We start from the raw sequence: 25,533 nt of genomic DNA, 5'->3' as shown, positions 1-25,533 counted from the left end.
AACTCTGTTAACTTTTCCTGCTTGGGCCAGAGTCTATAACATTACTCGCTTCCGTCGCCACCGCTCTCTCTCTCTTGCTTCACCACTCACCTCCCACGTACACACACACTCTACGCACTGGCTCTGCTCCAACTGGCTCTAAAGTGGGACATTAGCGTTTTCACGTCGGCCACCGTAGTTCTCCAACACGCTTGGCACAAGGGAGAGGCTTCAGTTGGTTGCAATCTCCTCACCTCACCGCTGGATACCGCGAGATCCTACACAATGAACCTTGCATGGTTTTGCTTGCAGCCAATCACCGATAGCGTTCCTCGTTTTAATGTGATGTTTGGCTGGCCCACTAACGCAGCAGCTACAACCCATACAGTCGTATGTAGTGCAGTGAAGTCGAGCACAGTGTATTTTACGGACTTGTCAGTTCAGCGTGCCGAAATGCCACCAAAAGGTTTGAAACAACACTATACTGTACGCCTCTGGCGTCTGATAGATTAATGTGGTGGTGGTGGCATTTTACACAACTAAATGCTAATGAAGTAGAAGAAAAAGGTATCAAATGAAGAACTCTATTGGTATTGGTATCACTTTAAGGGTATTGGTAATGGTATCGTAAACAATACCCAGTAAAATCACAATACGTGTCAATACAATAGTTGTGGGCTTCTTGTTGAAGCCAGTCGTCTATCTTGACTTGACTGATCTACAGCAAAAGATGACAACTGTATGACATTAATCTTTTTAAATTTAATCTATTACTGGTGGCACCATAAATCCCCAAAACCCTGGTCATTCTAAACTTGACAATAAAGTTCACTCACAGCATTACCCTCAAAGGCCCTACTGTTTGGAATTGCCCTCTATTAAGAAATCAGCCTGGCTAATTCAAAACGATGCTATAAAATACTTGCAGCCTGCAGTATGTCTACACTCTCCTTGGCTCACGGCTCTAGTCTTGAACCTAAACCCAGGCCATATCTAATTGTTTCTGCTGCTGTCCTGTTCTTGTGTAACATGGTTTATGTCTTCTGTCTTCATTATGAAGCGATCAACAATCTTTGATTTATAACGGTCATTTAGCTAAAATCCCCCCATTTCCTGATCTCCTACATGCCGGCTTCTTATAGCACATTTCTGCTAAGTACTCCTGCCGATGCCTTCTCCCTAACATCGCTGCACTGACCGTACAGGGTTGGGGTCACCGTACAGTCTCGTAATAACAAGGTACGTTAAAGTGCTCCACAGAGAAGCGCTGTGCCTATATCTCATCTTTAGGTTTAGCATCAGATCATTAATCTGTCCTTAGGCGCTTTGAGATGTGGAGAGGTGAGCTGGATGGTGTTTTGGCTGGAAGGTGTAAAGGCTCGGAGAGGTTTTTTCCAGAGGGCGAACCTCCTCCTCTTCACATTAAAGCCTCTGCATGACTTAGACCACATCAACACATGGAGAGGCAGAGGGGGACAGAGGAAAGAGAGTCTGGCAACAGACTGAGAGAGTGAAACATGGGGCAGACAGGAAGGTAAATCCAGACACAACACTTCCTCTGATGACAGGCGTGAAGCAGCGCAACTGCACCGCAGGCTCCAGCGAGGGGTGAGTTCTGAGTAACATCAATTTGTTATTTACTAACCTCCTTGTTATTTATTACCTCCCCCTATAGACCCATCCACCTGTTGTGTTGCGGGTGTGTTCTGGTTTGTTAGCAGATAATATATGCTTACATGATTGTCGGCTGAGGGTCTTCTGGAGCGGGAGAGTCGCGACAGGTCGCCGCAGCGCAAATCTCCTGGAAGAAGAGAAGAGGGGATGAAGAAAGAGAGCAAAAGAGGCACAATAAAACCATCAGTTTTCACAAGCGCTTAGGGAATAATAAACACTCCCTGCTACGCTTCAGCATCCACCAGTTTCACGCTGTCGGCTCAGACAGGTGAGAGAGAAAGAAGGGAGATGAAGGAGCGAGGATCACTTGCTGTTGACAAAACCGCAGGGTTATATCTGAATGTTTTATGAATGTTCTCTCTCTTCTTTTTCGTCTCCTCCCTCCCTCTTATTTTGTGTGTTTTTCCCTTCCTCTGATGCTCTCGGACGGTGCCAAGAAACTGCCCCGGCCTCCTGAGCTCTGTGTTGCACATCAAGTGTCCGAACGCACACTGATGTGCGATTTTTCCATCCATTTGCCATCCAAAGTGGACCGGTACCAACGCTATCATTTTCTGTCATTACTCATTTCGGGCCAGACATTATGCGGAAATCCAGACTATTTTGGCAGTGTGATGCAAGAAAGAAATAATAAATGAGAAAAGGGGGAGAGAAAGCAGCGGTAAAGACACTTGGACCGGCCTTGTTAAGAGGCGACAGTAGACAGGACTGTTGTTGCTTACCTCTCCTGGAACTGTTTGGACGGGATCAGGCCGGCGCGGGGATTGGCCTCCCCCTCGTGTTTGGCCTGCCACCAGGTTGCATCATCTTGGCTCATGATCTGGAGGATGGCGCCCCTCTTGAAGGCCAGTCCGGCCTCCTTACATGGGATGGCTTTGTCCTCCTTAGGGTCGTAGTCAAAGAGCGCCCTCACAAACACCTGGACGTACAGCAGGGAGGAAAACAAAGAGCTGGATTGAGGGCACAACAGGAAAAAGCAACGGTTCACTGTAAACCATTGCGTAGAGTGTGAACTCTAAAGGAAAACCATCACGGCGAAACGCAGGAGGCGCTTCACCAACGCTCAGGGTGATTATTCTAGAAAGGTCATTGCAATCAGAAGTTGAAACCTGCGACTGCAGGCCAAGTTAGTTTCTCCATCAACACTTAGGACGGACTAAGCCCTGTCACCACCCTCCAAATGTGGCGAGACTCCTGAGTCAGAGGCTCCAGTTGGAAGCGCTTTGTTCCACCCGCCGCTGACACAATCTTATATCAGTAATCTTTCCACATTAAGGAACAAACCGATGCAGAGGTTGTTTTCTTTCTTTAAAGCAGCAGTAAGCAAGTTGGAGCAATATGATTAAAATGTACCTTAAAGGGAGATTTGTCAAGTATTTAATACTCTTATTAACATGGGAGTGGGCAAATATGCTGCTTTATGCAAATGTATGTATATATTTATTATTGGAAATCAATTAACAACACAAAACAATGACAAATATTGTCCAGTAACCCTCACAGGTACTGCATTTACCATAAAAAATATGCTCAAATCATAACATGGCAAACTCACGCCCAACAGGCAACAACAGCTGTCAGTTTGCTGACTTGACTGTGACTTGCCCCAAACTGCATGTGACCCATTTTCATTCATATACCGTATCTTGAGGTCAGAGGTCAAGGGACCCCACTGAAAATGGCCATGTCATTGCCAAAATTTAGCGCAAGTTTGGAGCGTTATTTAGCATCCTTTATGACAAGATTGTATGACATGGTTGGTACCAATTGATTCTTTAGGTTTTTCTAGTTTCATATAATGCCAGAATCTTCACTCTAGGTTTAACTGTGTTAATGTGTTAAAGAAATTAGTGGCATTAAAACAAATTTGTGTTAATGCGTTATTATCACGTTAGCTTTGACAGCCCTGAAAAAAGCCTTGTTACTGTAATGCCTATTTGTTGCCTCAAATGTTTTCAGAAATATATTTTGAGAAAGTTTGTGACCCGGTCGCCATGTTGAGATCTGTTGAGGAAATATCAAGCACCGTCCACCAGCCGGAGCAAACATTCTCATTTTACAGCTAAACAATACACTACCAGATGTTTGAGAACATTTTATGGGAAAAATAGGCATTACAGTAACAGAATATTGATTCATATTTGATCAGCGCTGCCTAGTTTGACCGTTTGATCAGAGTTTGCGAGTGATTGACAGCTGCCTCCGTTGAATGAACAGCCAATAGGAACGCTCTCTCTCTCTGAAATGACCTGTGATTGGTCAATGTCTCCCGTCACGGGCTAGATTTTTTAAAGCCTGAAAACAGAGCCATGAGGAGGTGCAGAAGTCTAGTTTTCTCTCAGAACACTTGAATTACAGTAAGCTGAAAGGTTATTATGGATTTGTTTTCCCAATGATGCCAAAAATATTCTGCCTCCTGCCACGTTAAGGGAGTTGGTTTAATTTGTTCTAGCAGTGGGGGTAGACACAACTCATCAACACAAAGGAGGCTGGCGCTTTAAGTGGAAAAATCTCCGTCATCTTTCCCCCCGTTACGGGGCTGCAACTAAAAGCACCTTGCTGCCGCGTCTTCCATCCAAATTGAGTTCTGTCACGATGAGTTAACACTCCTAAGACACCTCAGTACATGTGGAAAGAGAAAGAGTGAAGGAAAGTGTGTGTGTGTGTGAGAGAGAGAGAGAGAGAAACAAGGGAGAGGGAGGGAGTGATTACATTTTTCTATGTCCTGTTGATTTAAAGAGTGCTTTGTGCCACGGAGTAAAGTTGTGTTTCACACAGTGATGTTTTGTTTGGGTCATAACAGCCGCTCCTTTGGCTGCTAAACCGTCCGGCAGAATGCATCTACACACTGAGATCTCCTCCTTCTCCCTTGACTCAGTTTATTTGGCCTGTAGATGCTCAGCCACTTAGCTGCCCTTAGATACATCTACACTACCTGATGTAACAGGCTATTTTCATGAAGGACTGGATGGATGTTTGGCACCGGCGGACTGCTTTCCCGACCGTTGCCAGACAGTTTCAGCCATTACAAGATGACAAAGGATGTAAGTGGCCCACCCTGTCCCGGACACCTCTGTTACACATGCAGGGTGGGCTGCGCTGTGAATAATGAGAAACCGCCTTCGACCCCGCAGCTTAAGACCAGTGAGTGGATCCAGCCTCTGTCTGCTACTGATAGATGAGCGTGTGAGGAATGGTGTCTCAGCACCCCACTGGGTGAGAATGATGGTATGCTGGTTACAGGGGAGGACAGTTAAACCACCCTCAGAATGGATGGCTACAAGCTACCGTCTACTGGTGCAAAATTCCACATGAATGTAGAGTGCTCCAGGGATGACGTATTTGTGTAGGCCAACCAGGAAGTTAGCATCGCCTTGGTCCCCTCTACAAAAATCCAATGGGATTTTCCCATTTAAAATTTTTTGAAGCGTAAATGCATCTGATGATCTAGCTAGCCGTCATGGCTGTGATGGCGTTTAATGTCCCAACAACCTCTGTTGTCTCACTTAGCCACTTGTTAGCAACCGCCTTTTTTAAGACATGTAAAAGCTTCAAAATTCACCAATGGGATATTTACAGACATTTTTTTATATCATAGAACAAAATGTGAAAATCTCTAGAGCTTGTGTTAACCACAGCCCTTATTTCAGGGATTTAACCAAAAACTAGGTCTGTCAACCGGTTAAAATATATAATCGCGATTAATTGCAAATTAATCGCTCAATTTTTATCTGTTCAAAATGTACCTTTAAGGGAGATTTGTATTTAGTATTTAATACTTCTATAAACATGGGAGTGGGCAAATATGCTGCTTCATGCAAATGTATGTATATATTTATTATTGGAAATCAATTAACAACTTAAAACAATGACAAATATTGTCCAGAAACCCTCACAGGTACTGCATTTAGCATAAAAAATATGCTAAAATCATAACTTGGCAGACTCAAGCCCAACAGGCAACAACAGCTGTCAGTGTGTCAGTGTGCTGACTTGACTATGACCTGCCCCAAACTGCATGTGATAATCATAAAGTGACACAAACAGCCCTTAGTATTGATACATGTCTATAACCTGCCCTTGTCTTACAATTACATTACCATTTTACAGCTCTTCTCTTCCCTTGTTCATACATCATTTCCTCACTGCAGCTCAAAAACAATGTTCAAAGGCATCACGCTGGAGCTGTTTTTTAAGTCGACGAGTGTAACCCAATCAACATAACGATTACGCCAGGGACAAGACCTACCTTTGGCTCCTTGGCCGGCGCCTCCTCCTTGAGGCCGGGGACAACTTTAAAGGTAATGGCTCCTTGCGACTGGGCCTGAATATTGGGAAAGACAAGACAGATACGACAGCTTAGGCACAAATGGAGGGGGGTGGAAACACCAGTCATCTGTCCGGCAAATATTTCCCAACGCACCTAATCCAATGAAAGTCATGCAAAGCACTGTTTGATTTTTCAACAATGGAAGGGTTATTAGGATTGGATGACTCTGCTTGGCAGCGATGGAGTGTGTGTGTGGGGGTAAAAAGGAGGAGTGTTGAAAGCTATCATCAGCTGCGGAGGCCTTTGTGTCTGAGAAGGCCTCCAGAGTTTTAGAGTCTCTCTTTCCTTTCCAGTTAACCTCCCCTCCCCCCCCCCGCCGGCAGAGTTAAAGCCCACGGCGGAGCTTATTTGAGGCCTGCGGCTGGAGCCTGCTTGGAGTAAGTACTAAAGCATCATCCAGGGGGACCGTGTGGCTCGATGCATGTGGTCTAAAGGACCAGGAAAGACTTGCAGAGAAAGGCCAGTGTTTGGTTTGCAGCACTGCGATGAGAGGCACGTGGTGCTGGGTGAGTTACAGGAGGTTTTAGCCATCACAAACAAGGAATGTTATTTTCGCCAAGGGAGTGGAGCTGAAACATGCAGAGAAACCCTTGGACAGCACACACACTCAACAGATGAGGCTTACCAGAATACGAATGATCTCCTCCGGTTTCTTGTCATCCACGGGGATTCCATTGACCTCCTTCAGTTCATCTCCGACATGAATCAGCCCTGCCACACACAAACGTTTACGCATGTACAATCACTCTGATGATATCCCATTTATTCTAATGGCCCAATATAAGTAAGCTACTGTGTAAAAAGTTCAGCGCTCACAAAGCCCGGGGATGTGTACAGTACACCAGATTACTGTTTATCGTCGTGGTGGCATTTTGAGATTGGAAGGGAATCAAAACATTATTGTCGACACATGTGGAAAGTTGCCTTTGGCTTCACTGTGGCAGAGCTTAAAACCAGACTGGACACAATGAAGACAAAACTAAACAGAAAACATGTGGACAACGAGCAGAGCTGAGCAGTATACTTGTCACTCATGTTCATATTTACGAAGTGGAAAAGGACAAATTATGGGACAGAACTGGTGGACTCAGGCGAAAGGATAGATCAGGAATACATCTTTTCTTTGTTGCACACTGGACTTAATCCTGTTGGTAGTATAAATCACTTTCACACTTGATTCCGCACTGCATGCAAATGTTGACCTCAAACTGACCACTTCTGTCGGCTGCTCCTCCTCTCATGATCCGGGCCACGAGGATGGCTCCTGTGTGTTCGTCACGCCTTATCGTTGCTCCCTGCAGAGAGATCAAAACGAATAATGCAAAACAGGATGAACTTCACTGGATTCCCAGCTGCATTGTTCAAATATTAATATGTTACGGAAATGGCTGATTTATGAGTACTTTTTCCAGGAAAAAAACAGATATGTCTTTTAAACAACAAATCAATGGTTATTTAACAGGATGGATGCTTTTCAGGTGTATATTTATAAAGTAGGGCTGTCAAAGTTAACGTCATAATAACACGTTATCGCAAATTTGTTTTAATGCCACTAATTTCTATCACACATTAACGCAACTTGCGATTTATAGGTTGTAGCGGGCTCAGTTTTAAAGCTAGAGTGACGTTATGAAGGAAATAACACTCCAAACTTACGCCAAATTTTGGCAAGGAAAAACGGTCATGGCCATTTTCAAAGGGGTCCCTTGACCTCTGACCTCCAGACATGAGAATGAAAATGGGTTCTATGGGTACCCACGAGTCTCCCCTTTACAGACATGCCCACTTTATGATAATCACATGCAGTTTTGGGGCAAGTCATAGTCACATTAGCTAGACACAATGACAAGGCATTTCCACTTCCTTGCTATGAAACTGGCTGTTGGGGTGGGACACAACACAGTGAGAGGTTGTTTTAATGTGTACAGTAAACGAATGGAACCTCACTACAGGGAAACAATGACACATCAACAACAAAGACAGAATATAAGCTTGCCACATCCAACAGTAGCACATTGAAAGATCCAACACAGCACGGGTTTGTTACTGATAGTCTGAATTACTCTGTTGCTGCAGTAGTGGTGGCAGAAGACATCAGTGGCCTGGACAGAGAGGGGTGAGGGCCAAGCAGGTACGAGGCAGCAGACTCAAAAAACACACGCACACACACACACACAGTAGCTCAAGCCTTCCCTGTCCTCCTTTATGGGCTTGGTGCTCAGCCAGAAAGACACACGGAGAAGAGGATACGGTTTCAACTTCCTAATTTCAAATGACAGCGGTGATGCATTTACCAGTAAACCCAAATAGCCTCTTCCCTTTACTATAAAACAATAGTCTTAATGGGTGCCAACCTGTCACAGCCCTCCCACAAACACCACATAGGCACCAGCCTGGCTGGGATTTAGGATGGAACAGGATAGCAAACTGCAAAGCAACGCGTGGCGTCATCCTCGCTCGGGCCTGACGACCCGAACCAGACAGTCGACACATAGTTTGTCGGGGCTGCAACTCATCCTTCCACCCTTCCTCTAGCTGCTATTCCCATCATCCCTGAAGATTGTTTTTATTTCTGTTGCAAAAAAGAAACAGACTCGGAGCCTTCGTCACCCCGCTCACCGCCTGTGCTTTATTTCAGCTGTCCTAATCCATTGCCGCCCAGGTGGACCGCAACAGCCCGCCATGTGTTACGCCGCTCCGGTTTGTGTCACTTTCCTGTTTGCCTTCCTCCGACAGGCCCAAAGTAGTTTGGCTACCACCATTGATGGGAAGCCCAGGAGGAGATATATATAAAAAATAACAGATCCTCAAAGACCAAAGGAGTCTGGTTTGTGCCACTTCGCCGATGCTATTATCATGTCATCTTGGTTGTTTTCACGACCTATTCACACCTAATGGTTTTCCTCCTAGATAATGGTTTCCTCAAGGCCTTTGGAGGTGCGGAGATGGGGAAGGACATCAGTATAAGACAACGGTGGGGTCTGCAGAGAGTTGCGGACCTAATAGAATAACGAGGCTAATTAAAGAAACCCGAGAGGTTGCAGTAGAAGAGGTCAGTGAGAGGGGAAGGCACTGTCAGACCCCGGTGTCAGGGTCACATATAACCCACTCGGTGTGACTTAAAGCAGCCGTCTGCGATGCATTGACCCCCAGACAGACAGACAGAGAGGCCTTTGGTGTGTGTCTGAAAGAATAGAGCGCTGTAGGGAAAGTCGGAGTGTGACAGACAACAGGGTGAGATGGGGAGTCTGCAGGAAATCTCACAGGAGCATTCAGACATGTGGTCATTAACTTTCTCTCTCTGCTTTCTGACTCTCCTTGTTGGAGCTGGCTGATGGCCAGTGGTGTGATGGATGTTTTTATTGTGTCCCGTGGGGTCCCTGGTGGCTGGTGGCAGTCTAAAGGCTAACTAAACAGCAGAGAGAGAGAGAGCCTTGGACTCAGTAAGGACAATAGGCTGTCTGCATAAACTCCAACAGACGTGCTCCACACCGCACGTCTATGCCTATCTATGGAATCTGCTCGCACATGGCGTGTAGATATAAATTGTGTTTTGACACATATGGCTTAAATCACATGTTGAAACCCCCAATGCCATTTAGAAACACCACTTTTATTGCAAGTGGCAATGGTGATTATAGAGCAGCACATTTAGCCTGCAAACACCAAGGGGTGGGGTCGTGAACCCAGATCTCTGGGAAGCAACGAGACCATTTTATCCCCATTAAAATGCTTTATGTGTTTTTACACCGGTGGGGAAACAAACTCGAGTGTCAGTAGACAAATTTGCCCATGCTCGTTTTCCTTTTACACCTCGCTGACTCTCTACGAGCTGCAGTTGTTTTAAAGCTTTTATTCTTTCGCGATTCTCATCTGACCCACTGCCCTTCAACGTGCTGGGCCTACAGAGGCAGGCCAAGCCGGCAGCAAGGGAGTAGTAGGGGATTTATGAAGGGAGGGGGAGCCTCCCTCGTAATCTAGCCAGCCCCCAGTTTGAACTCAGCCCTGGTACGGTAGCCAAATGAGCCCCGGCTGATAAGGAAAGCTGAGAGAGGCCAAAAACGCTCTAGTGGCAACAGGAGCGAGCCAAACCGGAGGATAAGTGGAAGACCAGAAGAGAGTCGGGACTGACAAGTTGACTGGGAGGGAGGTGAAGGAGGTAGACAGTGGGGGTCGGAGTTGAGAGTAAGAGCGTGTGTGAGTGAGTGACTCAATGAGTGAATGAATGAAGATAATATGAATTAAATAGATATGATGAGAGAGCAAGACTGAGACTGAGAGAAACGAAGAAAGTGACAGGGATGGATATAGAAAACACTAGAATACTGGCATAGTTTAGAGAGAGATTTTCACTGGAGTCAACAGCCATCTCAACAAGTCCATTACCCTTAATACTGTACATACATAAAAAGAGTTTTTCACCTATAAAAGTGACAAATTCTGCTGAGCTTTCCAGTGCCAAATATCAATCAAAGCAGTAGATTTACTCGACGGCCATGAAATAATTAAGATTATGGGCCCTATCTTAAACCCAGCGCAAAGAGGTGCACAGCCCTGCGCAACTGTCATTGCTAGTTTCAGATCAGTTTCACGCCCAGCGCCCACATTGTGTAAGTAGCAAATGTACTTTTGCCCATCTGTTGGTCTTAAAATGAGGTGTGGTCAGGTGCTTTGTTTGCATATTGCTATCTTGAGGAAACAGAAAGCGATTGCACCATTGACCAACAAAAACCCGGTCTAAAGTCTGGCGCAGTATTTTCCTGCTATTTAAAGGGCGCATTATTCAGATAGTAAGATGGGTCTACATAGGCAGGTTCACAACACGCGTACACTCTGCTTGTAACACACATAAGGACGCGCAACAGCTCTCCTCCTGCTCAGTTAAACACAGTGTTGGCACTAGAACAACATCTCCTATTGCTAGAACAACTCCCGATAGGAGATGGATCAACCAATCATCTTGCTTGACATGCTGATCTGCCCGACGCGAGATTTGGGAGATGTGTACATCGGCTCCTGTGCGACCTAGAATTACCTAAATTCACAGAGATATTTAGGTTTGCAGAGCTATAGTAGTAAGTATAAGATGGCAAAAAGTAGCCAAGGTTCAAATCGACCATAAACGTCGGGATAATCAACACCTCACATAGTCACGTTTTTCTTTCACCGTTCCAAAGTTCTATAGAACTCCATTTTTCCCCGTTCCTGGATTATTTCGAGAGCACCACACTTCACTTCACCCCTCCACCTCATTACAATCTACAGTCAGCCTTCATTCTCTCAATCCCCCAGGGGTACATCAGCCTCTGCTGGAGGCCTGACGAATGCCTTGGAAGCACCGAGAGGTAGCTGGAACGAGGGGGGGCAAATCCAACATCCTGAACTCAGCATCACCTCCCCCCTTGATACCCTATGGGTGCTATCATCAGCATCCAGCCATGCATGGCCGCTAATGAGGAGTCCCTGCTCTGTTAAACAAATACATAAACAGTCAGGCTACAACCTAAATAAGCTGCATGGTGCGTGTGTGTGTGGAAGAAACAAGGTAGGTAAAGACCCTCAAGCACCAAGATGGGCTTCCTGGTGTAGCAGCTGAGTATTAGCACGAACTGATGGCTAGGTTTACACCGAGCCTTCAACGCCTACTGGCACATGGAAGCCATTTCTCCTCGCGCTTGGAAACAGTGCAGGAAGTCAGAAGGGGAACGTCTACGTCTGTCAAAGCACACGCACGCATGAGTGACAGCGTGTGTAGGTGTGTTTTTGTGTGCACGCAAGCGTGTCTGCGTGTGCGTTTCTGTGAGAGCTCCTACCTGAAGCCAGGCCAAGCTGGCCCGAGAGAAACCTCAAAAGACTGGATGATTGATGCTGGACAGTCACTAAAGCCTGATGAATGGGCCACGCTATGTTAGCAATTAGAGACGAGGCGCCACTTAACCATCAAGTGGCTCGACGGCGCTATTTTCACGGAAAAAAGATAGCGTGGTGTGCAGACGAGACGGTGATGTTGTTGGGGACTGATTCTCTCTTCCTGTTGTCAACCATTGCTGCAGTTTGCACTTTAGATGAGTATAAAAGTAGTGAAATGAGCAAGTATCTCCAGAAATGAAACGTTGAAAGGCAGAGGGCAAAAATAGAGATGAGGGGGGTCATCGTGGACTGAGGAGGGCCTCCGAGCTGTGGTCAATTAGTCATCAGTAAGGCGATCCGAAGCCTCCACTCCTGACGTGATCAGCTCCATATGCAGCCGCTGCTCCCAGCTCTATTCCCCCATTTCTAACACATAAATGCCTCTGATTGTTATTGTTGGGCTGGCCAAAACGCAACGGCTTAGACTCCGCTGTGTGATGAGGAGAACTGGAGCGACGCTTGTCCGTATCAAGCCATCACCCCTCCCCGGCGCATGCACTGGAGCACACATGCTGACATGGCAGCCACATTAAGTACGTGATGACAAATGGCTCACACCTCATACAGCGCAAAGAAAAAAAATTTGGATCCCGTCGTGTATGAGAGTGTGTTTATTAGAGGGGATGGAATGGAGGCGAGGTTGTCCAGGGAACTGTCAGCGCACGGTAGTGCCATGAAACTTCAGTAGATAAGGGGAGTAAGACAAGCTGAATGTTGGATGTCTCATCATGTAAGCTTGGCCACAATGCGTTTCTGGCGAGCTGAGTCTTTATGGGGCAATTAGAGTGCCCTCTGGCTGATGGACTGGATGGATGGCTGGATGACATGATGGAAGCTGGCTGGCTTGTCGTCTGGTTGTATGGATGACGAGAGGGCTGGCTAGTTGTCTTGGCCTGGCTCATCACACGTCTCGGGGTCTAGGGCAGGCCTGTCTAGAACGTGCCACGGTGGAAAAGAAAGATCCGAGGATCTCTTTACCTTCGCCGTGGCCACAACTATAAGGCCACTCCGCAGTTCTTAACCCGCCAGGGAAAACAAGCACGGCGCTCCATTTCAAACACGCGGCCCTCGGCCCGTAACGGCCACTCAAAACATCGCCCCGTGAACCGAACCGAACGCCGTGGCATTTGACAAACATTGTTTCTCCCCCTCCAAATTGAGAGCGACAAGGGAAAACAAACGCGAGTGGCCCGGGCCGAGAGGCCGACGTGTTTTGACATGATGTCACTTCACGGCGAAAGTGTAACAGCGACAATAAACTCCTGCCGACTGCTGTGTTGACTGCTATGTTTAGAGGTATAAATACAAGTGTAGTGGAAACACATGCTGGCGTTCTTCACACCAGATGTCGACCGTGGAAAAACCAAATGCAAAGTGGGAATGGGCCTCCTGGACATTAAAATACAATTACCTCCAATCATATCTGGTGTTGGAGTGTGTCATTTCATCTTACCTCACTGAGATGGCACAGAGCCCCCCACACATAACACACATGACCGCTCCACGCACCGGGTCCAGCGTATTTACGAGTTCTTACATACTTCCTCAAATGCCACGGTGCTGCTCGGAAGGAGTGTAATATTCGGTCATGATCAGAAAATCCATTGAGGCTTATGGTCACCTATAAAGATTAATACAGCGCTGTAAAGAATTAGCAGGAGCCCGGATGAAAATCTATATAATTGTTGCAAAGAGGGAGAAAAAATAAAAGAGAGCCTGAGGTTTTATGTCAAATGATTTTTGCAACAGAGCCGCCGCCGCCGCTGGCCGATCCCCTCTGGGTGACCTGGTGCATGCCGTTCCACCTGTTTTATTAAATCACTTGTGATTGCGACTAATAAAAGCTACTCCCCCACGCTCCCCCCTTCCTCTCTTCATCTCCCTCTCGCACTAAACCAGGCTCTGGTTTCCCTTTTTATTTCCTTAACCCCGGTCTTGACCTACCAGTCGTAATTAACAAGTACACTGAGAAAAAGGAAAATTGCGGGTCATTATTATGATAATTACGGCGAGAAGGAGAGGTTCCAGGAGAAGCTGCCAGGTAGTGTAATGCAGAGGGCCTTGTGATGGAACGGCTTACCTTCATTTATCTTCCTCCACCCCCTCTTTCCTTTTCCTCCTCTGCCTCTTTAAACCTTAATGTTAGCGCAAGTCATTACCCAGTTGCTATGAAAACACACTTAGCGGCCCACCTCAGTACTTCAGACAGGTGCCGGTGGATTTGGGTGTGGGAATCAGTGTGGCTATCTCACCAAAACGTGTGTATTTCTTTCCATACTGTCTGCATGAATCACCATGTAGACTGAGTGGAATCGCCGCCTCGTTGCTACAAGCTGGACAGCGCCAGATATTTAGTCATTATGTACTGTATGTGTCTGAGAGGCCTGCATGAGCGCATATACAAAGAGACAGTTGTGTCACAGAGAGAGGTCTATCACTGCTCTGGGATTGTTTAGTGTTTTCCCGCCGTCGTAAAGAAAACAGCACTTTCACATGTCACTTCTCATTTCCAAAGTGGGCTGGGAGGCAGGGCCCGCTGAGGAGCGCCCGGCCCGACGGGCAACAATGGCCGCATTCAGCCTCCGAAGCCTCTCTGGCTCCTCGCGACGCAGAGCGGAAAAGAGCCGGAGTGTGTGTCCGCGTTTATGATTACACATGATGGGAGGAAGACGTTTTATTTAAGAGGGCCGTGAGATTAGGATCTGGGAATGCCTCAGATGTGGCTTTGGAAGCTGCGAGTGTTTTCACATTCACAACTCAACAGGCTGTAAGGGTGGTGGAACAGCCGCTGAACTCTGTGTTGTACAGGCACACGCATACAAGCAAACACAAGGGGCTTTTCCATGTCTGCTTTGTGCAATATTATTTTTTGCAGACTTTTGCATCATTGTGATGAAGTACTTTGGTTTGTATGGTATTTATTTTGCTGGATTAGCAATAAACTCACAAATTTCTATTTGGCTATTTCATCAATGAAGAGTTTCTGAATTCATTTTCCACATTTCTTTTATATATGTATCATATTCATAAATTATATTTAATAACATATAGTGTTAAAGAGGATTTTATCTGTATCACCTGCTGCTATGACACACACTCCTATACACAGACATACATATACATGCTCATTCACATTAAGGTGCAGCACGACCACCCAAAGCTTCCCCATGATAACCTGTGATAGACTTGATAATGATAGTAATAATAAATATAATAAAATGTAATGTTCTCTGTTACTTTTTTAAGAACACTTTTTTTTTTTTTTTTACTCTAATTACTTTTAATAATATTATATAAAATAAATTTAGGGGCTGGGAACCTTTAATCATTTTGCATTTTAATACACTATAATGCACTATAATACAACACAACCTGTATTACTTGTATGTGCACACATACGCAATAATACATACTACATGTGTACTCACACGACATCCACAAAGAAAAAAGCACATGGTGAAAGCTCACAACATTAATACAAACACTATAGCAGGGGAAATAGTAGACAGTTGAACCTAGGGCAGGGTACACACACACATACACACACACACACACGCGCACACACACACACACACACACACACACACACACACACAGACATACACACCCAACATGACCCAGTGAGCCAGTCAACACCAGCAGTGCTCTCCACTTGTCCTCATGTTTTAGAGCCCGGTGCTTCATCTTCCTTTGCAACGCTCCCAAGACACTGCGGCCTAATCCATCAAGTGAAAGATGTATTGCTTTTAAAGCACATGGGCCTATCTGTAAAACACTAACATGTGTGCTGTCTGCTCTAATCTCATTAGCTGCTCCATTAATTCCCAACCAGTGTCATTACTTTCCCCTTGCTTTCCACATTCTGATGTAAACAGACAATAGAAAAGTCACTTTATTAAAAAGAAGACATCTATCTAGTCTCTCTCTTTGATAACTGTCTCAATCAAGAACGTCTCTCAAAGGTTTTCAGCGACACTCGAACTTCCTTCATCGTGTAAACCTTGCGTTTGTGTACATTCACACCAGCGCAGTTTAAATACGGAATAATGTATGTGAATGTGTTTGTGAAAGCTTCCAGACAAATGGAATCAGAGCGGCCGCGATCCGACCGTCCCAATTGTGTCAGAGGAGGCCCGCCTGCCGCAGATGAGAAAAGCATGGCATGTCAAATTGCCAATAGCTCATTCCTGCGACGGCCATTCATGGAAAACCGACTTCGTCACAAACCGAATCGATCAAGAGGCTTTTTTCCCTGTCTCGTCGCAATTATCAACTCCCTTATTAAGTACAGAAAATCCGCCGGCGGCATCAATCACGCAGTTGGAGCTTTTACAATAATAATGTTGGACATGTCATCTGCAGTTGTATGCGTAGAAACTGCTATAGCTCTGAAGTTGCACTGGTGCTATTTGTGGGTGTATAATGAGAAGTCCAGCCGATCCGCTGGTATCCAGTGGCTGGGGCGGATGGGTGGGCGGGCCCAGTAGTGGTATAGCTGTATCGATTGGTGCCAGGCAGGACGCTATGTAGGCTGGCATTGCCAACTTCATGGCACGGACCCTGCAGTCTACAGTTTCCATTCGGTTGCACCCAGTGACACCCAGTCGTGATGGAAAAACCAAATCCTGTGTGTGCAGCAACGCCGAGCAGACAGAAAAGGGGAAGAGGAGAGGAAGGAGAGTGATAGGGCCTGACATTGATCCTGTCACATTCCTGGCGGTAGACGCTGTATGGCTGCTAATGATGCCTAACAACCTGGGATGGAAGAAGTGAGCGAGAAAGGGATGGATAGAGTGTCAATTTCGCACCGGTGATGACAATTTTGCACAAATGCAGAACGGGAATGTCGAGAGGTGCATCTATAAATCCGCACCCCTGAACAACAGGTGTCCACATAGACACTGTAGAGAGGGGCTAACTCTTCACTTGAAGGGTAATGAAATGCATTAGAATTAAGTTGTAACCTCTTAAAAGTCTTTACATCACCTCAAATAAAATGCGTAACAAAAAAATGTAAATACTCAAGAATGACTGGTGAAATGGGCCTGATAGCAAAAACAGATGAAAGAAATTACTTGGAGAGTGGAAGCGAGGGAGGCTGGGTGAAAGAGAAAGATGGCGTGCTAGTAGGAGGACAACTTCAGATGAACTGAGTGGGAGAAGTGAATGAACGGGGCTCCGACAGCGATGAGAGCCGGCACCGGCCGAGTGGCACTGAGCGAGCCGTCAAGTGATGTATAAAGCGAACGCGAAAACAGCGGGGCATGCGCGGCGAGCATCTCCAAGTCTGCTATTTACATCTGCGTCACTGGACTTCCAGAACATCCAGATGAGGGGAACAGAGCCGGCCACAGCAGGCTTGTCAGCCTCTAATGTTCTCACATCATACCGATGGTCACCCCTGGCAGCTGCGGTGTACCCTTGCGTGGGCGTTCGAAGTCGTCTTTTGCTACTTAACGCGCGTGTGTGAGGATTGGGATTTTCCAGAATGCTTTGGGGTGATGCTGCATCTCGTCCACGGCACAGAAATGTCAATTAACAAGTTTAGCCGGTAATTCATACAGTGATGATTACAAATAATCAAAATATGGCATATCACGAAACCCAGGCTCTTCCCATACACCATTTGTAGCTATACCTACAAAAAGTAATGCACTGTAATTCATATACTGTACATCCCACAAAAATCAATTTGTATGTAATCCCCATAATCATGAACCAGGAGGTATAAAGAGTGAAAAACGCTGCGTAGGGAGGTCGGGGTGAACGGGTGGATCCAAAAACACCAGACTTTCACCCAGGAGACCCGTAATCTTGTCCTGTGTGAAACAAGAAGTCAACGTTGACTTATTTGTCACGTAACTTCAGTACATAAGTAACGCCACTTCTGTAGATATTCCAACCCAAATGTTAACTTATTTGTCCGGAATAATGACTTATTCATCAAGTAACTTCCGTACCTAAGTAACATCACTTCCAGAGTTATTTTAATTCAAACGTTGACTTATTTTTTATGTAACTTCCGTAATTAAGTAACGCCACTTCTGTAGTTATTTTAACCCAAACGTTGACTTATTTGTTACGTAACTTCCATACTTAAGTAATACCACTTCCGTAGCTATTTTAACCAAGACGTTGCTCTATTTGTCACCCAACATCCATACCTAAGTAATGCTACTTTCATGGTTATTTTAACCCAGACGTTGAATTATTTGTCAAGTAACTTCGGTACTTAAGTAACGCCACTTCTGTACTTATTTTAACCCAAACGTTGACTTATTTGTCCCATAACTTCCGTTCTAAACTAATGCCACTTCCGTACTTATTTTAACCCAAACGTTGACTTATTTGTCACGTAAGGTCCATATTTAAGTAATGCCACATACACATTTTTATTTTAACCCAAACCACGATTTTTAGTCGTTTAGTAGTTTTGTTGCCTAAACCTAACCAAGTTGTTTTCTGTGAAGACGGAAGTTTATTTTGAAAAGACTGTATGCATATCACGTGTGGAAATTGACACATGTTGCTGGACATTCGTAGGAAAAATGAGGAATAACTTTTTGAAAGATATCATACGAACTGTTGTATGAGGACACATTGCGTCACCAGTACCAAGAAAATGACACTTAAATCTAGAGAAATTGGTGATTTAAGGCTTCATTAACGACACATATATATAACTTTTTAAGGTGGACACTTTTGTAGCTCATGTTTTAGGCCTCCCTCAATCCTCCAAGCTCCTGGATCTTTTTTTTTTGACTGGGGGACATGAGTTGTGTAACACCAGTGCATTCTAGCTTCCTCCAACTTTTTGTCCAGTGTTCTCCTATTAGTCAGTCTGCACTCGAACCCTTTATCACCTGAGGCAAACCTCACCAGTATATCAGCCACGCCGCCACATACTCAGTCCTGACGCAACCCCCTTGACGCTCAAATTTAGCCCCCCCACCAAAGCTGTTCGGAAACCTTATCCAAAATAACACATTCTTTCAATAAAAATACATGGCTGACCTGATGTTTCTCTATGTTTATGCCCCTCTCCAAACTCAATTATTTCATTGTCCCGACACTTGAGCTAATAAATCCGCCGGTTTGGGAGAGCGGCGGGGGAGCAGGGAGTACAACAGGACAAAAGGAGGAAGAAGAAGAGGGAGTTTGTCTTGGAAGATAGAGTTTTTACAGTTTCGCTGAAATGTGGCATGAAGTCACGCTCCGAGAAATGATAGCAATTAATCAGAGCTACTGAATACAATCCACTCAACTAATCACAATTAACTTAATGGATGAGTCACGGGAAAAGGGGCCTGCGTTCTAACTACAGCCCAGTCTCCACAATAACCAGAACTGTACAATGAGACAAAGGCAGACGGAGGAAAACGTGAACGAGAAAATAAAAGCGAGCAAAGTAAGGAGAGACGGAAAGGAAATTAGATATTGTACAGCCGCGTTGTTATGATGTCAAGTTCGAGAATTTCAGGCTGATTATATGAAATTGCGAGTTAAAGGGCACATCCAAATCAATTTGGTGCGGCAGTGAACGAGGACCCCCGCGCAATTAGAGGCTTTTTTTATTGGTTAGTGGAATGGCTGTGACTTCACCATGAGCATCTGACCCGCCGGCTGTTTCCTTAATGTACGATCTAACTGTTCATTAGGGTCAGTTTCCCTTTAAAGATGTACAGGATGACAATTTGTTAAGGGGCCAGAGGTAGATGCAGAACCCTCAAATTTACAACCTAATTAGAAGGTCACAAAAAAATAGCGTAACTTCACCTCCACAAATGACAAAGTAACATGAGGACTATTAAGACCATTTCACACTGAGGGCAAAAATATGATGATGTATGTCAATGCCATGTCAGCACATTTATGAGTGTGTCGTGCTACAGAGTAGGGAGGATCACTGCCGGATCACTGAATTATTATGTAGTTTGATTTTGACCAACTCCGGCTGGTGGGCGGTGCTTCGTATTTCCTTAACAGATCTCAACATGGCTGCCGGGTTACAAACTTTCTCATTTTACAGCTAAACAGTACACTACCAGATGTTTGTGAAAACATTTGAGGCGGGAAATAGACATTACAGTAACAGAATATTCATTCATATTTGATCAGCTCTGCCTAGTTTGACCGTTTGATCGGAGTTCGCGAGTGATTGACAGCTGCTCAGAAACGGCAAGGCTGCAGCTCGGCTCTGATTGGTTGTTTTCTTCCGGTCTGTGTAATCCTGCAGATGCCGTTAGGAGCACCGGAGGACACAGAGGCACAGGATTTTTTTCAAATTACCTGTCTCATGTACTACTGTCAGGATATAGTGACCATTTTATAATCATATTTGCTCCATTTCTACCCACTGCAGCTTTAAGTAAAAACTCTAATGAAGTATTTTACTTGTAATTTATAAACAGTGGTATTGCTACTTTTATTTAAAGCTGAAGTAGGCGAGATTGGAGCAAATATGATTAAAAAAGGTTATTTTTATAAAACGGTCGCTATATCCTGACAGTAGTACATGTAACAGGCTACCTGAAAAAAATCATGTGCCTCTGTGTCCTCCGGTGCTCCTAACGGCATCTGCAAGATTTCACAGACCGGAGGAAAACAAGCAGTCAGAGCTGATCTGGAGTCTGCCGTCCAGTTGCCGTCTATTAGAGCCGGCTGTCAATCAATCCCGAACTCCGACCAAACCGTCAAACTAGGCAGCGCTGATCAAATATGAATCAATATGATGTTACGTTAATGCCTATTTCTCACCTCAAATGTGTTCAGAATCATCTTGTAGTGTACTGTTTAGCTGTAAAATGAGAAAGTTTGTGACGCAGCCGCCATTGTGAAATCTGGTGAAGGAACGCCAAGTTCCGGTCACTCAATGAAATGACCTGTGATTGGTCAAAGTCTCCCGTCACAGGCTAGATTTTCTAAAGCCTGAAAACAGAGCCATGAGGAGGAGCAGATGTCTAGCTTTCTCTTAGAACACTTGAATTACAAGATGCTGAAAGCTTATTATGGAATTTTTGCCCAATGATGCCAAAAATATACTGCCTACTGCCACTTTAAGTAAAAGATCTGAGTACTTCTTCCACCACTGATGACAAGCAGGTTCAGAAGTGATGAGCTGGTGAACATGCTATTTCCTTGAGTTCTAACTTTAGGCTAAAATGCTGTCCTAACTCTTTTTATTTTCTTTCCAAAACCTCTATGACACGCACATCTGGACAAAAAAAGAGAGCTACATGATGCTAAATGGCAGCAGCAAAGACAACTAGAGCAGAGATACATGAAGGCTGTGGAGTTTTCACTTCTCACTTCTCTCTGCTGCAATATTTGCAGTTGAGGTGTGAAAAGTTAATGTGCATCAAAACTGACAAATTACGGAGCATAAATTTGGTGTGAAAAGGCCTTTAGCTACACAGCAATATATCGTAGGGATGGCAAGTTTATATTACTACAGCACTTTGCTCCACTCTATTTGATGAATGCAAGCCATAATCTCTCTGGACACATTAATCCTTCAGTGGTCACGAGACAGCGAAGAGTCATATGTTCTGATCACAAAGGTGTGTGCATACAGATAGGATGATGGAAGTCTCTCTCTGAGGTTCCAAGCACTTTCCCAAAAAGAGGTGATTCAAGTTGCACTTCTTTTGATGCCCCCAAGAACATCGCACATAACATTTCTGAGATTTCTTACTGCCACAATAGCACAACTTTAGTGTTCATTGTTTTCTTTCATTGCATACACAGAAAAAGCAATGCCCTGCAGAAGAATCCCACTGTTGTCCACACCACAGTAAGGCCTAAATTATAGCCACAGGAGATTATGGGCAGCAGTTGTGCCCTGCGGGTCCTATGGGCAGTGAGAGGGCAGCTAAGACTTGCAGCGGTGGGTTGAAACTGGCTTCCCATTACACCAAGATGTCATTGTATAGTTTAATTTGGTTTCTCACTGCTGTGTAATTAGCTGCGATGGCAAATTTAGTAGCTGTTGCTGTTCGGTTTATGAATAAAATCTTTTGTGTAATACAGGTTGGGAGGTATCATGGCTTGATTTCCTGCTATAAATCTAATTTTGGAGCCTATTATGCATCAAAGCCTGAAGGGAGTGAACACAATTAAATACACTGGTTGCTGCCATTGCAACAATATTGCGGTGCTACTGATGATACATTGCATTTAACGAGCCACATCAAATGAGAACCTCTTTCGGAGGAGTATTTATAAAGCTGACCCAGTGTTGACCCCTAAAACAACACTGGAAACACACAATAACCAGTGGGCACCCTGAACCTATAAACTAAAACCGAGCCACTATATTACTACAAAAATATATTCTACATAATTAACACCTTCGATGTTGTACAATAACACACAATATCACACGTCGTAAATGTGAGTTTCAGATGTTCTCAGGAGCCAAATCACTGAGACAAAAAAGAAACAGGTCGTGTAATGGAACAACACCGGCTAGATGATTAAGCTGACCGGGGCGGGTGTAAATCACATTATGGTTTCGGGGAATGTGATCCAACATCAGGCCCGGGAGAGGCCCGGAGCAGGAAGCGCCCGCGACAATGTGTGTCGAGAAAGGAATGGGGGGGAAGCGAGAATTCCTCCAAGCCACATTATTACGTTCAGCAGCTCCACGGAACATGCAACAGGCAGGAACCCAAAAATGGCTTAGGTGTGTTCTGCTTCCCCCCGGGGTGTGGTGAGAGGAGTGCGCCGGCCTGGAGCCAAGATGGTGGTCGGGGCGAAAACCACAAAGTGAAAATAGAGGCGGCCGGGGCCAGGACACGTCCGGCGCAGATCAAAGCTGGGCGGGGCCTCAGCACACAACAAAGTGCTGCGATGACAGATGGAGGTCGTTGACGGGCCGGTCCAGGACTTGGGGAGTGTTTATGTGTCGCGGCACACCGGGGTCAGTCACGAGAATCACAACAAAAAAAATCAAGGTATGTACAGTAAAACCAGCGCCGATTACATTCACAGGGTTACAGAAGCCTATTCTCAAACGTGCCGCGCTGACAAGAGCAGTGGATTGCTTGGACCGGCAGCCATCAGGGGACACATACAGAGGTCAAGGGGTGGAGTGAAAGCATATACAGAATGCAGGCCAAGATGTCGCCACCGTAGAGTTGGGGCCCCTGGGGCCGAGACAGATGGGTGGTTGTTGACGTCTGGGACGACGTCTGAAGAGCGCGGACGTGAGAAGCATGTTACAATGAGAGAGAGCAACACTGACCAGGATAGAAGAGGAAGCCGTTCGCAGACACCGAGCCTAGACTGGCTGAAAATACTCATGGCCAAGAGCAGGGTAATTGTGGTCGGTTTTGGTGTGCTTACAACTTCAAGGTTGTGGGTTGGATTCCCACAGGCTAGTACCTCAAAAGCATGTATGGTATTGGCTTGACTTGTGGTGCGGACGCTGCTTTTGGGTATTCCGAAACGCAGGGATTGCATGACATAAAGATGTTAATCACAAATAATGAAGAAGCTGATGATACGTTTATGTTGGAGACATACTTTAACTCTCTGAGACCCACAATAGACCCGTTTTTGTCTTTTTTTATGGGGGGTACAGGGGGTCTTTAGCAGGTCAACTGTAGATGTCACATAGAAGTGGTGTACATCATCTGAAAGCTGGGAACCTGAAGATTAATTTGAGATGCAGCTCAGCACTGTGTGTCAAATTGTTCTAGTCATAAATCAGAAATAAACCACTATGCACAGATCAAACACATCACTTCTCAAGATAACTGACAAAGTTACTTACGAGAGGTTCCTTGTTCTTGACCAGTCTTATGATTTTCACAGAATCCTCGTCGTCATCGATGTCATCGGGCAGCGGAGGTAGCTCAGGGTCGTATCTCTTCTGGGCGATAGTGTCGTGGACCGACAGGAGGCTCTAGAGGATGGAGAGGGATAGAGGGATGGATGGGAGGAAAGAAACAAGAGGCAAGGGTTATCAGTCAAACCACAAAGGCCTTGGCTTTACCTCGGTCTAAATTAGCCAAATAAAGTGTAGCAATACATGCTATTAAGAGTTCAATCTATCATTTCTTTCTCAGAGAAAAGGCAGAGACTGCAGGGAGGATGGCTATGAATTGGGGTGCCTCCCTCAAGTGCTGGGTGATGGATTTGAATGCATTCAGAGCCAGGACTTGTAGGTAGTAGCGTTAATTGCCATTAGGCCCATGATCTCCCTCCATACATCTCTCTGATTAAAGGCAACCAGTCCCCGCCCTGGTCCATGCCTTGCCAGGGACTGGGAGTGAAAGGGTGGTGTTGGTGGTGGTGGTGGGGGCATCCTTGGCAACCGCTTTCAGTACCGATGATTTCCAGGGCAAGGTGGTGAACACTCGGCGAAGCGATGTTCCGTGCTGTTCGGCGGCAGGCTCAAAGTAATGAAGTTCTCAGTGGCCTCAGATATTTCACACGTTCACGGGCAGACATAAAAAAGAGACGGTACGCAGACAAGAATGATGCCATTGAGACGTTCATTTTTCAAACTATTTAACGACTCCATGTCCGGACCGAGATGCAGCTGGACGCGTGCTGCTTTTTCCGTGGTTGAGGTGGGGGGGAGAGAAAAGTGAGAAAAACATCTTCCACCCCATGTGCCAGACAAAAGTATAGAGGGAGAGAGAGAGAGAGAGAGAGGGAGAGAGAGAGAGAGAGAGAGAGAGAGAGAGAAGGATATGGTGAGAAGAGGAGCAGTGTGTTTTATGACATGGGAGCATGCTGCAGTACAGCGTTCAAGATGTTGCTAACTGGGAGCAGATGAGAGGAGGAGACGCAACTGGAGCTCTGTGGCCAAGAGACAAGCTGACCAACACACATACTAATGCACACACTCTGAGTTTGTCTTTGACACTTGTGGGGACTTGTGTCTATTTATTCACTTATAAGGACGGTTTATTACATGGGTCTTTCTTTTGTAGATTTAGCAATTATTCCTATCTGCATTAAAACCACTGTACTAATGGGCCGATGGGTTAAGGGTGCTGAAGGAAAGTTTTACAAATATATAACCTCCATGGATCAAGAATTCACAATAGAAATAGTTATAATTGACCTTGTTTTCAATTTCGTGGTGTCCTGTCAACCGTTTTACAGACGTCTTTTTTACAATGGTGGTCTTTGGGGAGGGGGACTTTTTGTTGCAATGCCGTGAGTGGCCACTGGATATAATTGGAAGCAAGACTCAGCGGCGACACCGTAACCAGTTCTTATTATACATGGTATGGTTCCAAGTCAGACAAATGTTTCAAAGCTGAAGAGGAGTTGGAGTGGGCAGTTGAACCGCCAAACGGTACCACTTCTAGCAAAATGAAAAGACTTCATACCAGGCTAGCTACATCAGTCTGGGATTTACTGCAACAGGGCCAGAGGAACATCTAAGGCTGTATAAAAGCCAGGAGGCTCTTTCATTGTTGGTATCAGCAGAGTACAATGTTATCATAACCAATTAAAGCTGTGGACAAAAGTTGTGATAAACTGGAATTTTACTTTAACTTACCGGACCTAATGCCTAATTTCGACTTTTACCCAACATAAGGTTCTAACTCAAAACTGGCCAGCAGACCAGACAAAAATGACCAAAAAATTTGACTCAAATTCCCAGAAGAACACCATCT

General features: G+C 45.3%; 1 protein-coding gene across 3 annotated transcripts in view; it reads right to left on the bottom strand.

Annotated features, from left to right (window-relative positions):
• Positions 1-25,533, bottom strand: part of mpp7a (membrane protein, palmitoylated 7a (MAGUK p55 subfamily member 7)) — a 163,878-nt gene that overhangs the window by 46,026 nt on the left and 92,319 nt on the right. For all 3 annotated transcript variants that reach the window (XM_037756946.1, XM_037756947.1, XM_037756948.1), the window contains exons 6-11: positions 23,670-23,801; positions 7,197-7,278; positions 6,609-6,694; positions 5,903-5,977; positions 2,376-2,572; positions 1,716-1,780 (exon numbers count right to left, since the gene is read on the bottom strand). In XM_037756946.1, coding sequence (XP_037612874.1) covers positions 1,716-1,780; positions 2,376-2,572; positions 5,903-5,977; positions 6,609-6,694; positions 7,197-7,278; positions 23,670-23,801 — 637 coding nt within the window. The remainder of the gene's footprint in view (positions 1-1,715; positions 1,781-2,375; positions 2,573-5,902; positions 5,978-6,608; positions 6,695-7,196; positions 7,279-23,669; positions 23,802-25,533) is intronic.

The sequence above is a fragment of the Sebastes umbrosus genome, chromosome 21, assembly GCF_015220745.1.
Source record: "Sebastes umbrosus isolate fSebUmb1 chromosome 21, fSebUmb1.pri, whole genome shotgun sequence".
In the NCBI taxonomy this organism is placed as follows: domain Eukaryota; kingdom Metazoa; phylum Chordata; class Actinopteri; order Perciformes; family Sebastidae; genus Sebastes; species Sebastes umbrosus.
Note: the sequence above shows the minus strand (reverse complement) of the source record. Positions and strands in the feature narration are given on the sequence as shown.